The 14220-nt window shown below is 44.7% G+C and overlaps 1 protein-coding gene across 1 annotated transcript in view; it reads right to left on the bottom strand.

Annotated features, from left to right (window-relative positions):
• LOC122808618 (chromodomain-helicase-DNA-binding protein 4-like) overlaps positions 1 to 14220 on the bottom strand; it is a 48608-nt gene that overhangs the window by 26394 nt on the left and 7994 nt on the right. Inside the window, exon 2 of the mRNA XM_044079580.1 lies at positions 3698 to 3942. Coding sequence (XP_043935515.1) covers positions 3698 to 3942 — 245 coding nt within the window. The remainder of the gene's footprint in view (positions 1 to 3697; positions 3943 to 14220) is intronic.

Below are 14220 nucleotides of genomic sequence, written 5' to 3'. Positions count from 1 at the left end.
ACTGAATATATATATTTTTTTGTTTCCCTACTAAATACTTACACACAAATTCCATGGATTTTTCTTTCTCATTGTCCCAAAAACTTCTCCATACATGCTCCCAATTTAAATAAGTCACAAAAAGTGTCTATTAATGTGAATAAACATTCTTACCTCTTATGAAGTCCCAAACGGTGTTATGTTGTCCCAAACAGCATGACAGTGGTAATGTCTGTGACCATGTGTAATATCCTTTGCTTCCAGACACGAACACCTCTCCAGTATGGATGTTTTTGCCTGGTTGTCCCACCTTCCCCATCCAAAGTCCAGTGTATCTGCTATCAGGATTCGAGTCCCCATAAATGCATACACAGCACAGGGCTGGCTATTATCTGGGTAGTGCAACATCTGAACTCAACAGTGGGTGGCAAGCATGAGTGGTAGCACCTTCTACGGTGTGTAAAAAGGTTAGCAATACAAGTCAATCAGATGCAAACAGATTTTCTTCATGTGAAGTCCGACAGCAGGAGCCACAGTGCTGCTGTCCGACCACAGCAGCAGCAGGAGCCATGACTTAAGGAGGCTAACATATCAGACACCTCTAACGATTCACTGAATCAAACACATGCTACTTCAAAGAAGGTGGCAACAATGACATTTTTGTCACGGGGGTGGACTGTCTGCTTTGTGCAGTCCTGTTTGCTGTGGAGAGCAAAGTCCTGTATTAGGAAAGAAGACTAGACAGTTAAGCAAGATACCTAGACTGGTCAGGTATGAGGTGTAGCCCATGGCTTATGAAAGCACCTCCAGGAAAGCTGCCTGGAGCAAGTAGTCCTCAAACATATACGATCTTTAACCTAGGATGGCTAAGCATTTTATGAATAACCTGGAAGCAGTTTAGCAAGCTCATAATGGCTAGATGTGAATTGGAAATGCTGTGTTACTATAATAAGAATATCTCAAGTCTCCTTGCAGACTGGCTTATATGCATACACAGCTTTCATGTACAGGGTGACCTGACATTAAGGACCAGTAAGAAAAAAGGTAAGGAAGTATTGAAGGGATAGAACCTTACAAAAAGATCAAAGAGCTCTAAATGGGTCTCCAGGATCTGTTCATTCTAAAGACCAGGAGGATTCTCAAGTAAAACCCTGCCCCCTTATCTGCTAGGGCAGGACCATTTCTGCAGCTGTGGAGGGGGGGGGGGGGCAATGTTTAGAAATGCCCCAAGGTCAAGCTTCCCAATGAAGCTCCCTCACCCACAGTCTGTGGGCAGTTCAAACCCCTTGTTTTTGATGGGAAAAAAACTCCCTTCTACAAGTGCAGAAAAGGGACAATTTGACAGTTAACTAAGAACTACCATTTTGACTACAAGAGGGACCAGTCCACATCTCCTTTTGTTTGAACTACTTGCTAACATTGTTTACGGGCCACTACATGACGAAAAAAATATGGAGTACTCTCATCCGGGAACTAAACAGTTGTTTTGGTTTAATTTACTTTTTCCTCTATTTTATTTTACATTTTTGACCGGGCTAGTCTAGCTGGATACATGTCCATTTTCAGTAGAGGCCCAGGGAGAAAAGCTCCAAAAAAAAAAAACAAAAATAGAAAATCCACACATACATTTAAAAAAGTAATAGCAGTTAAAACTTACCAAGAACTAAAAAAGCAGTTACAGTTTTTTTTTTTAATATATAAAAGATACATTAGTCTAAGCAAGGAATAGAACTAGCAGTAATAATCAATGGGTATTGTATTTGAGATGCAATATCTATGTATACATGCATTATATTTATAATAACTTGGTATTTAGATTCTTAAGTCAGAAATTATTAGGTATTAGAGTAGTTGTAATTTGAAAGGAGAAAAGTTAGTCAGGGTTAGTACAGGAGCAAAGCCAGTGCGTCTTAAAAAAGAGCTTTAGATTCTTTTTAAAGAGTGGCAGTGACATTTGTGTAGTGAGATCAGTGGGTAGTAAATTCCACAGTTTTCCTACAGAGTTACAGTACAGGGAGTCAGCTGCTGAGTGATTGGATCTTGAAGTATTAATCAGCAGTTTATTGGAGGAACATAGGTTCTTATTGTTATTATAAGGTGTAATGATGGTAGAGAGTATAGGGGTGTTGGTGGGCTTATACAGGGCCTTGTGGACAATGGGAAGCTGTAGAAATTGAAGCTGGTTGTGAAATTCTAGCCAGTCTAGTTGTTTTAAGATTCAGACAGTGATGGGTTCTGAATGGAGAGCCTGTGGCAAACCTAGCAATATTACTATAGGATGTGGCCAGTTTGTTGAGGCTGTTTTTAGGTAAATTAGTATATACAGGGGAGGCATAGAATAGGGTTGAGATTAAGTGGGTTCTGGCTGTAACAGCCCTAGCTATTGGAGTTAGAAAGGGCTCAATTCTGTAAAGGGATCCCAGTTTTTTGTTCATCAATTTTAGTCCCTCTTGCCCTTTTTTTGTACAATGAAAGCCTACACAGCATTTTGTACATGGGGCATTCAAAGTTGCCCTAGAACAAGATACACTAGTACAAAACATTAAAATAGGGCCAGTTTCATGGGTACCCAAAGGCTGTGAAACTAGCTCAAGAGAAGCATTCGCGAAAGACTGTCTGGACTGGTCACAAGCTTGGGTTCCTCAATAAACATGCCTGCCTACACTTTGCAGACGTCCCATAGATCTTTCTCTAAAAGTTTACAATTTTCTTGTTTTAAATTCAGTTTTCCCCTCCCAACCCATAGGGGACATCTTTCAATGAGAAGGCCTGAAAGAGCTGGGGGAATAGAACCCCCTTTATTTGGACAGGAGAAGCAGAACCAGAAGACAGCTCTCCTAGTGGGGATTACCAGACATGCACCCAACTGTTAAGCATCAATCCTGCAAGGTAAACTCTGAGAATATCTACCCCCCTCCCTTTTATATTTTAGATGTAAAAAAAAGACTTTAGTGTCCTCCTGTGCAGAGGACCACAGGTTCCTGCATTTAAATATCATAGGAATGAGAGCAGACTAGCAGCATGTGCCTTCCATGCGCATGTCTGAAAAATTCAAAGAATTTTAACTGTGTGATGCGACTGTTCCACTGTTTGCAAGGAGCAGCAAAAGCTGGAAACCAGGACAAAACAGCCAGGGTCCAATAAGACTGAACCTCTCCAGAGCACATGCACCTCAGGATCTTGCAAGGTAGGTTGTGTTTAAGGCCTAACGCTCCGTTTATGGAAGGTTTGGTAACAATTTCAATTTATTCATTTTTACACCATCATAATACATTGCTATGACTTTTAAAATTACCAACCATACAAAATAAGACTTCTTGGTAAACGGTGCATAATAATCAATTTAACACCAGATGGTCATGTTCCCACTCTCTGATAGTGGTAGTGCAGGACTGATTACAAGCATCACTATCACAAAACTGAATTAAAATATTTACAGACAACTGTCTCAAAAAGGGCTAAACAAACATTTACACAAGCTAACACAAAAGTCTCAAACAATGCTACTTTGGCTGCATTCCCTTGAACACATTTCCAGCTACTCTACTAAGCCAAATGTTGCAATGGTTTTATTAGATACACATGCATCGTTTGCCTACACTGTCGAAGTTTTGCTACACTCAGTCTTGTACACTAACTCAGTCAAACTGAACACAGAGTTCCCATGACATGAACATTTTGTACATCACCTCTCAAAGGCAGACCTGCCCATGCTCACCTTTTCCCTCCTTCGTCTTTGCTTTCCTGAGTGGCTGTACCTCTACAGGAGGTGGTACAGATATAGTCTCTGTGTTGGCTACCATACTTTCAACTACCGCAGCCACTGCGGCAGCTGCTGCAGCTGCTGATGCCCCTGATGTCCCTTTGAAGGGGTTGTTTGTGCTGAACTCTCGCCACTTAGCCCCCAGAACCATCATCATCTTTGAGACTGCAATCTTTGGGTTCTTCGCAGCAATCAGCGGTCTGTAAAATATGAAGAAAACATTTACTGTGACACAAGAAAAACTCAGTGAAATGTGCCCTCTCCCACCTCCTATTTCTCCTACATGCTGGAGGGGCACTATCCACTCACCTCACCATCCTAGTTTGTGCTCCTACAGCAATTCTCAACATGAACCACAATGGCAAAATCAGGATGGAAAAGTCAAAGTTAGTTGTATTGCTATTCCCCTCCTACGAATCTGATCTCAGACTTCATTACTTTTAGTAACTATTGATGGAACAAACTGGGGTGGCACCAGTTCTCACATTTACCCTAGTTTAAGCTTATAAATTAAAGGTTTCTTCTGTTCATCAGGATGAATAGTATTTGCTTTTCGGCTTTCCCCCACCAGTCAGAGCTTGAACAGACTCTTGCTGGAAAGCAGCTAGGATGGAACATGCTGTCACTTGTCTCCAGACCCAGCTCTTACAGCATTACTTAAACAGATTTCCCTCCCAGTCCCTTCTTGCGTCAAACAGTAGTGACTTATGTTAGACTGAGCTCCTACAACCTTTAGCGATTCCTACTGGGTCAAGCCAACTATACCATCAATCGAAATGGAAAGCAAGCAAATGTGACTTCCTCAGAATTCAGTGGACTCCTACATGGAAAATAGCATGGCAGTGACTACATTCACTCCACATCAGTCTTCCTCCACCGCTTACAGCAGCTCATGCTGAGAGAGACTACAAGGGTAGTGAAGGTTATGATTCTCTCCATCGCAACCCACCCCCGTCCTGAACACGTAACTGCAATGCCACTCCTATAGTACACTATCAGGGATTGCAGCAGCTCCAAAGTTATTTCACTGCACATATTCTCAACTTGACTGTATATCAGTACCAAAGCTGGAAACGAGCAGCACTGGGTATACATTTTCTTGTCAGGCTGCAGCACTACTAAAAGTCTTAAAGTCGACAGGAAACACCTCTCCTACAAAGGTCTGACAAGCAAGTTAATGATCATCCCACAAGACTGCCTCAACTTCACAAAGTACAGTTGTGTACACTTACCATAAATGCAAGATGTTAGAGTGTATTCACTGTTGCAAGTCATCACACTTGGGTTATCTTGCCTGCAGCTAGCCCTCAGTCGGCCTGAATACCAGAGACTTAGTATTTCAGCGTCAGATGCTATCAACTCCAGCACAGATGTCAGGTCCTCAGGGGGTATAAAAAACAGGCAGCAGACGCCATTACATCAGTTTTTCCTTACCCAAATGTCAGGAGCCCCACAAATAGGGAGCCAAGTCATGGTGGGGAACACACCACCAGTAAAAAGTAAATATCAATACCCCTGAAGGGGTGAGTAATAGCCATAGAAAGGAGAGAGAGAAACCAGGGGGCTGGAGGGAGGGAGGGAAACAAGGACTGCAACAGTGAACACACTCAAACATCTACATTTATGGTAAGTGTACACAACTGTACTATGTTCTTCGGGTTTCACTGTTGCAGTCATCACACTTGGGTAGATTCCCAAGGCTGAAGGGTGGAGGCAGTCAAGAAGAGTTGGGGCTGGCCAGTAAGCCTTGCAGGACTGCAGTTGCAAAACCTGCCCCGGATTTGGAAAAGATAGACAGGTGGTAATGCTTGAAGGTGTGTACAGAACTCCAGGTAGCAGCTTCCAGGATGTCCCTGGTAGGGAATCCCCTGAGAAATGCTGCAGAGGTAGAAGTTACCCTAGTGGAATGCGTTCTGACCCCCTAAGGGGGTTGGTTTCCCATGTTGCTTGTAGCAGAAACGGATACAGTGTGCTATCCCATTTGGAAATTGTTTGTTTTGTAATGGCCTTCCCCTCTGCCCCTGTTGCAAAGCTGACTAATAACTGGTCAGATTTCCTGAAGGACTTAGTCTTACTAAGGTAGAATCTGAGCTGTCTGTGCACGTCCAAGGAGTGCAGGATCCTCCCCCATTTATTTTGAGGATTAGGGAAGAAGGTTGGCAAACGGATGGATTGGTTGAGAGCCACACTGGACACCCACTTTAGGCATAAAGGAAGGGTTAGTCCAGAGGGAAACCCTGTCTGCATGGAAAGTAATGAAGGGATCCACAGCCATAACTGCTTGTAGCTCAGACACTCTTCTAGCTGAAGTGATGGCCAGAAGCAAGGCTGTTTTCCAAGACAAGAATTTTAACTCTGCTGACACTGCAGGTTGAAAGGGGGAAGCGTGAGCCTTTCCAGCACAAAGTTAAGGTCCCAAGCAGGGTGGGTGCGCTCCTTGGCAGCCTTAATCTGTTTGCCCCTCTCGGGAACTGTTTGATAAGAGGGTGCGAGAAGAGAGGTGGCTCAGTGCTGTAATGAGCCAAAATGGCAGAGGCATGTATCTCAATGGAGGAGGACAGGTCTTTGTAGAGTAGATCTGCCAAGTAATCCAGGATTAGAGGCAGGGAGGGCAGACTTGTGTCCTCTCCTTTAGAATGAATCCAGGAGCAGTACCTTTTCCACTTTCTTGTACTGGGCCTTCTGACTTCAAAAATGACGTCCAGCACCTGCTTGCTTAGGGTTACCGAGGGAGAGTTGAAGGATAAGCCAGGCTGCAAGATTTAGGGTTTGCAGTTGCGGATGCAAAATCAGTCCCTCCTGCTGAGAGCAGGGTTGGGTTCTGGTGTAGGTGCCAGGGTAGCACGGGTGACAGGCGGCACAGGAGTGGGTACCAGTGCTGGGGTGGCCAAGTCCAGGGCAATCAGAATTGTCCTTGGTCTGTCCTGTCTTACCTTGAGTAATACTCTTGAGAGAAGGGGCAGAGGGGGAAAGGCATAGATTGAGAGATTTACCCACTGAAAAGATAAGGCATCCACTTTCCAGGCCCTGCTGGGAGGATTCCTGGTGCAGAATTTGCTGAGCTGGTGGTTGCAGGGGGAGGCAGAGAGATCCACCTCTGGAGTCACCCATTTCTGAATCAGAAGGTTTAAGGTGCTGGGCTCTAATTGCCACTCGTGTGAGTCTAGGAGATTTCTGCTTAAGTCATCTGCCAGTGAGTTCTGTTTACCTGGTAGGAACTGAGTTTGCGGATGGACTTGCATGTCCAAGGCAGTGTTCCACAGGGCCATGGCTAGCCTGCAGAGTGGGTAAGAGTGGGTTCCCCGCCTGCTTGCTGGTGTACCACATAACTGTGGTGTTGTCTGCTTTTATTAGCAGGTGTCCTGGTGAGACTAGGGATCTGAAAGCTGTCAGAGCGTGCTGCACAGCTAGCATCTCTGTGGTTGATGTGCAGATGAATGTGACTTTGGCTCCAGTGGCCCTGAATGCACTTGCCTTCCATGTGTGCTCCCCAAGCATAGTCTAATGAGTTTGTGGTTAGGGTCTGGGCAGCATGGGATTGAGTAAAGGACAGTCTCTTTGTGGTTGCATGCAGCTGCCCACCAAAGAAACTCTGTCCTTGGGGTATGATAGGAATGACAGTTTCCAGGTCCTGAGAATGCTGGCACCAAAAAGTACCATTGAAGCTTCCTCATATGCAGTCTGGCATATGGAATTAGTAGGATGCATGAGGCCATGAACCCTAGGGCCTGCACAATTTTCCTTGTGGATAGCTGGGTTCTGGTGGCCATCTGAGTAAAACAGTCAGATAGGCTTGTTTTTCTGAAATGAGGAATGCCATCTGGGATGCTGTGTCCAAGCTTGTTCCCAGGAATACAATCTTTTGACTGGGGACTAGTTTTGATTTCTTTTTGTTGGTGTACCCCAGGGATGTTAGATTTTTTACAAATGTCAGGTGCTGCAACAGCATTTCCTGACTGTCCGCCTGAATCAGGCAGTAGTCAGAGTATGGGTAAATTTGGATATTTCTTTGCCTGCAGTAAGCAATGGCTGAAGCCAGGCATTTTGTGAATACTCTGGGAGCAGTGGATAAGCCAAAGGGAAGTGCAGAGAACTGAATGCATAGATCCGGCCCTGAAACGTAGACATTTCCTGCATGACTCCTTATAGGATGTGCAGATAGGCTTCTTTTAAATCTAGAGTGACTAACCAGGCATCCTTGGCTAGCATAGGTAGAAGCTGCTGCTGCAGGATGAGCATTTTGAATTTTGGTACCACCAGGAACGTGTTGAGAATTGAAATATCTAGGATTGGGTGCCAACAGCCCTCTTTTCTGGGTACCAGGAAAAGTGTGGAATAGAATCCTTGACATCTGTTCCGCAGATAGAGATCAGGGATAGAACTTGGTTTTGTGCCTCTGCCCACTGGTTTGGAGGAAGGACTGGGAACCCTTTTGGGATTGGCAGAGTGGGAAGTAAAATTTGTACCCCTGGGATACAATGTTGAGGACCCATCGGTCTTTGGTGATGGACAGTTTTTTGCATGAAGGGCAAGTTTTCCTCCTAGCAGCACAAGCAGCTGGGCAGAGGTGGGAGAGGAGTAGGAAGTCATTGTGAATTCTTTCTGCATACCCTGAAACTGTAGTCTGGGGGGGGTCTGTTTCCCCTGGGTCAAGTTTGAGATGGCCTTGAGGGGGCTGGAAAGGACCAATGCTTCGAGGGGCAATGCCTATTGAATCTAGGAGGCTGTACCTTTTAAGAATTTGTTGACTGTCTGCATAGATTTAGCTTTTGCTTCCATCTTTTTAAGAACCTCTTCTGCTTTGGTGTCAAACAGATGGTCCTTGTTCAAAGGAGCATCTAATAACTTTGATTTGATATGGTCTGGCAAGGTCTGCTCCTTAAGCCAAGCATACCTTCTCAGTACAGAACCAGTGACTGCTGCCCTGCAAGATGCTTCTAGGGCGTCAAAGCCACACTACAATGTATGCTTGCTGACTTGCCTTGCAGAATGCATAAGCTCTTGCAATTCTTTTTCTGCACAGTCTGTCAAGATTATTTTTTGTTTAACAAGCTCTATAATATGTTGTTGGTACTTCAGCATGTGAAAATGACAATTCAAAGCCATAATGGCGAGAGTTGCAGAGGTACATACTTTCATACCCCATCTGTCCAAAGCTCTGGAATCCCTGTCCAAAGGGGTGGGATTCTTAGCTGTAGTTGCTTTGATACCTTTAGGCCCTTGGGAGATGATCTCTGGGTCAGCAGTAGGATTTCTGAAAAGGAATTTGAGAGAGTCCGGTATTCTGTAGTACCCCATCTGGTTTCCTAGGAGCAGGGGGTAAAGTATCAGGACTAAGACTGGATTCCATAAAGACATCATCCACAACTTCCAGGACTGGGGGTATAGCTAAAGGCCTATGTTGTGGCAAATCTAGAAATTCTGAGTCTCTTTTTGGACTGAGGATAGTCTTGGCATTCCCAACGGAAATGCTCTCTTAAAGCTTGCAAGGTTTCACTAAAAAAGTCCTCTGGAGAAGAGGAACAGGGAATGGATCCCTCTGCATCTGAATCCTCCTAAGCAGATAAGGAGGTGTCTTCATAATCAGATACCTCAGTCGGACTCTGTCTGTTGAAGCTGCTGGGGACGGGTCTCTTTCTCTTAGCAGGGGAAGGTTTACTTCCCCTAATCAGCATAAGGTATTCTGCCATTTTAAGCATTTGATGTTGTGGCAAGTGAGCAGGTGCATGCACTTTGGTAGTCTGTTTTCTAGGCGTAGCACGTACTCTTGGCCTTAGAAACTCAGCAGTTTTAGGCAGAACTGAAGATGCGAAAGTCGTTGTGTCGAACATTGGTAGTGCGAAGAACTTCATCAGAAGCCAGTGCCTGCTCAGCAGCTCCGGACCCATCCAAGGTAGAGACATCCACAGGTTCCATAGTCGAAGTCTCTCGCAGCATACCGGACTCCGAACGGGTCTTGGTAGATGCCTGCAAATTCATTGAAGCGGGCATCAGGAGCTGCGAAAGCGCTTCACTGTGTACCGGAGAACTGGTGACTAGCTTAACGAATGCATCGTCGGCAGCTTTGGACCTGTGCAGTCTGTCTGTCTTTATCCTTATGTTTTTTTCAGAATATCGGTAGTCGGATGGCTTACCAAAGCCATTTCGGAATATGGAGATTGAGAACGAAAGTATTTAGCGACAATTAAGGGCCCGATGACGAATAGTTCAGGCGTTGAACAAGGCACAAAAAGTACAGTTGTGTACACTTACCATAAATGGAGATGTTAGAGTGTATTCACTGTAGCAGTCATTACATTTGGGTTATCTGCTTGCAGGTAGCTCTCAGGCGGCCTGATTAAAGTCTTGGGTCCTGCTTCGGTTGCTGTCCCTTCTATGACGTCAGGAGTATAAAACATGCAGCCGATGCCATTACATCAGTTTTTCTTGCCCCAGATGTCAGGTGCTCCCCTAATGGGAAGCTTAAATATAAAGTACAAAGATATACCTCCAACAAATAAGCAAATACACCAAACAGGTGTTTAAGCATAGTAAAGAAAAGTAGAGGTATAGCCAAAAGAAGTTAGGGGGCTGGAAGGAAGGTAACCAGGACTGCGACAGTGAATACACTTAAACATCTACATTTATGGTAAGTGTACACAACTGTACTATGTTCTTCATGTTTTACTGTTGCAGTCATTACATTTGGGTAGATTCCCAAAGCTATGGTTGGAAGGAGGAATTTGGATAGCATTAGGCCAGCTATAAGGCCCTGCAAGACTACAGTGGCAAAGCCAGCTCTGGATTTACAGAAAATTGGCAAATGATAATGCTTGGTGAAAGAATGTACAGAACTCCAGGTAGCAGCTTCTTGGATGTCCCTGGTAGGGATGCCTCTGAGAAAGGCTGTAGAGGTAGATGCAGCCCTGGTGGAGCGAGGTCTGATCCCCTGGGGGATAGGTTTTCCATGGTGCTTATAGCAGAAATGAATGCAATGGCTTATCCATTTAGAAATGGTTTGCTTTGAAATAGCCTTCCCCTCTGCCCCTGCAGCAAATGTCACCAGCAGTTCAGATTTCCTTTGAGGTTTAGTCCTGCCCAAGTAGAATCTAAGTTGTCTGTGCACATCTATGGAATGCAGTATCCGTTCCCCTTTATTTTGTGGATTGGGAAAGAAGGTTGGCAAATGAATGGACTGATTAAGAGCCACGCTGGATACCACCTTGGGCATGAAGGATGGATTGGTTCTGAGGAATACCCTGTCCACATGAAAGATGAAAGGCTCTACTGCCATAAGGGCCTGTAATTCAGATACCCTTCCAGCTGAAGTGATTGCTAAAAGGAAAGCTGTTTTCCAAGAAAGAAATTTTAAGTCCGCAGTAGCAGCTGGCTCGAAAGGAGGTAGAGTGAGTTTCTCTAAGACAAAGTTAAGGTCCCAGGCTGGGGTTGGAGCTCTCCTGGGTGGTCTCAAATTTTTGGCCCCGAGGAACTGCTTGAGCAGTGGATGAGAGTACAGGAAAGGTTCCGTGTTATAATGAGCTGAAATGGCTGAGGCATTGATTTTAATGGAGGAAAAAGACAGGCCCTTGTGAAGCATCTCAGTTAAGTAATGTAAAAATCAGAGGTAAACTGGGTGCTGCTGTGCTCATCCCTTGAGATTGGTTCCAGGCACACAATCTTTTCCATTTTTCAGCTTAAGATTTTCTAGTACTAGGCCTCCTCGCCTCTAAAATGATATCAATCACAGGTTTGCTAAGGGATGGTAAAGGAGAGATTAATTAGCCAGGCTGCTAGGATCAATGTTAGAAGCTGAGGGTGCAGAACCTGGTTCTCCTGCTGAGACAGCAGGGAAGGAGTCTGAGGCAGGTGCCATGGATATAACCATGACACACTACACAGGAGGGGGTACACCAGTGTTGGCGAGGCCAGTCTGGAACAATTAAAATCATCCTTGGTTTGTCCGGTTTGATTTTTAGTAGCACTTTGGAGAGCAGAGGCAGAGAGGGGAAAGCATAGACTGATAGTTTTTTCCAGCTTAAGGACAGAGCATCCACTTTCCAATGCTTGTTTGTGGGAAGTCCTTGTGCAAAATTTGTCCAATTGGTAGTCCTGGGGAGAGGCAAACAGGTCTATATCTGGGGTCTCCCATTTGCTTGTCAACATGTTGAAAATCTTTGGTTCCAGTTTCCACTCGTGTGGGTCCCATGAGGTTCCTGCTTAGTCCGTCTGCCAGTGTATTTAATTTTCCCAGCAGGAATTGAGCTTGTAGGTGCACTTGGTAGCTCAAGGCTGTGTTCCACAATGCCATGGCTAGTCTGCAGAGGGGGGTAAGTATTTGTACCCCCCGCTTGCTTATGTACCCCATAACAGTGGTGTTGTCAGTCTTTAACATTAGTTGGTCCTGGAATAATGTGGTCCTTAAAGGCTGTCACAGAGCATTTTGTACACTTAACATTTCTTTTTGATTGATATTCAGGTGCACTGGACTTGGGTTCCATTTGCCCTGAATGCACTTCCCTGCCAGGTGAGCCCCATGCATGGTCTGATGCATCTGTTAGGGTTTGGGCAGCAGGGGGTGGTGTGAAAGGTAGTCCCTTGTTTTGGTGCCATGCCTCTGCCCAAAGGAACTTTAGGCGTAGGCAAGGTAGGATAGGAATCATTGTTTCTAGGTCTTGAGAATGTTGACACCATAGGCTTTTTAGATACCACTGTAGTTTCCTCATACGCAGTCTTGCATATGGAATTAGAAGAATGCAGGAGGCCATGAACCCCAAGGCTTGCAGTATTTGTCTTGCAGATAGCAGGGTATTTGTGGCCACTTGTTTGAAGTAGGTTGTCAAATGAATTTGTTTCTCTGGCGTGAGGTAAGCCATCTGGCAAGTTGTATTCAAGCTTGCTCCCGTAATTTGTTGACAGGGTACCAGGTGTGACATTTTCGTTTATGGTGTACCCCAGACAAGTTAGAACCCTTTTTACAAAGGAAAGATGATTCAAAAGTATGTCCTGGCTTTCTGCCTGAATTAGACAATCATCCAGGTATGGGTATATTTGAATATTTCTTTGCCTGCAAAATGCAATAACTGGAGCTAGGCACTTTGTGAATACCCTGGGCGAAGTAGATAAGCCAAAGGGCAGTGCAGAGAACTGATAGTGCATGTAGCCTGCTTTGAAGCATAGGTATTTTCTGCAAGATTCCCTGATTGGGATGTGCAGGTATGCTTCTTTTAAATCTAGTGTTGCCAACCAAGCATTTTTTCCTAGCATAGGAAGTAAATGAAGAGTCAGCATTTTGAATTTTGGAATCTCCAAAAAGGTGTTTAGAGTAGACCAGTCCAGGACGGACACCATGAATCGTCTTTTCTGGGTAATAGGAAAAGTCTTGAGAAGAAACCTTGTCCCTTTTCCTCATCTGGTACCAGTTGAATAGCCCCCAATGCTCGAGAGAAGGTACTTGTTTTTGGGCCTCTGCCCACTGATTTGTGGGTAGGTCTGGCCACCCACTTGGTGTTGGCAACATGTGGAAGTGAAATCTGTATTCCTGGGACACTATTTAAAACCCATTTGTCCTGGGTAACAAGTTCCCAATTCTTTGCATGAAGAGCAATCGTCCCCCCCAAAGGGGCAGTCAGTTAAGCGCTTGGAAATTTTAAAAGGAAGTCACTGAGACAGTTTACCATGGCAGGGGGTCTTCTCCCAGATTTGGGAGTGGAGGCCCCCCTACTGCTTAGTTCTGAGTGTCCCTTAGGACTGAAACCTGGGGGTTTTGCAGTGTCTGGGTTTGGCTTGAGAAGACCTGGAAGGGGCTGGAAAGGACCAATTCTTAGTAGGCCAGTGTCTACTAAATCTAGGAGGCTGAACTTGTAAAAAATCTAACAGTTTGCATAGATTTAGCTTCATCTTCCATCTTTTTAAGAACGTCCTCAGCCTTGTAGCCAAACAGGCGGTCCTGATTTAAAGGAGCATCCAACAATTTATCTTTAACATGATCAGGCAAAGACTGCTCCTTAAGCCAAGCATGCCTTCTGAGCACAGACCAAGTAACAGCAGCCATGCAAGAGGCCTCTAAAGAATCAAAACCACATTGCAAAGTATATTTTCCAACATGTTCGACAGAATGTATTAAATCCTTTAATTCTTTATTTTCCACAGAGTCAGGAATCAACCATTTTCTGTTTAAGCAGTCCAATAACATGTTGCTGATACTTTAACATGTGAAACTGTCAGTTTAAAGCCCTAACGGCCAAGGTTGCAGAAGTGTAAACCTTCTTACCCCATCTATCCAGCGCCCTGGAGTCTCTATCAAAAGGGGTAGGGTTTTTAGCAGTAGAAGCCTTAATGCCCTTGGGCCCCTGTGAAATAGTCTCTGGATCTGCAATAGGATTTTTGAAAAGGAACTTGTGGGACTCTGGGACCTAGTAGTATCTGTCAGGTTTTCTGGGAGCAGGAGGCAGGGAATCAGGGGCCAAACTAGATTCCGAAAAAGCATCAACAATATCTAG

The sequence above is a fragment of the Protopterus annectens genome, chromosome 8.part0, assembly GCF_019279795.1.
Source record: "Protopterus annectens isolate FY-2018-M chromosome 8.part0, PAN1.0, whole genome shotgun sequence".
Lineage (NCBI taxonomy): Eukaryota > Metazoa > Chordata > Ceratodontiformes > Protopteridae > Protopterus > Protopterus annectens.
Note: the sequence above shows the minus strand (reverse complement) of the source record. Positions and strands in the feature narration are given on the sequence as shown.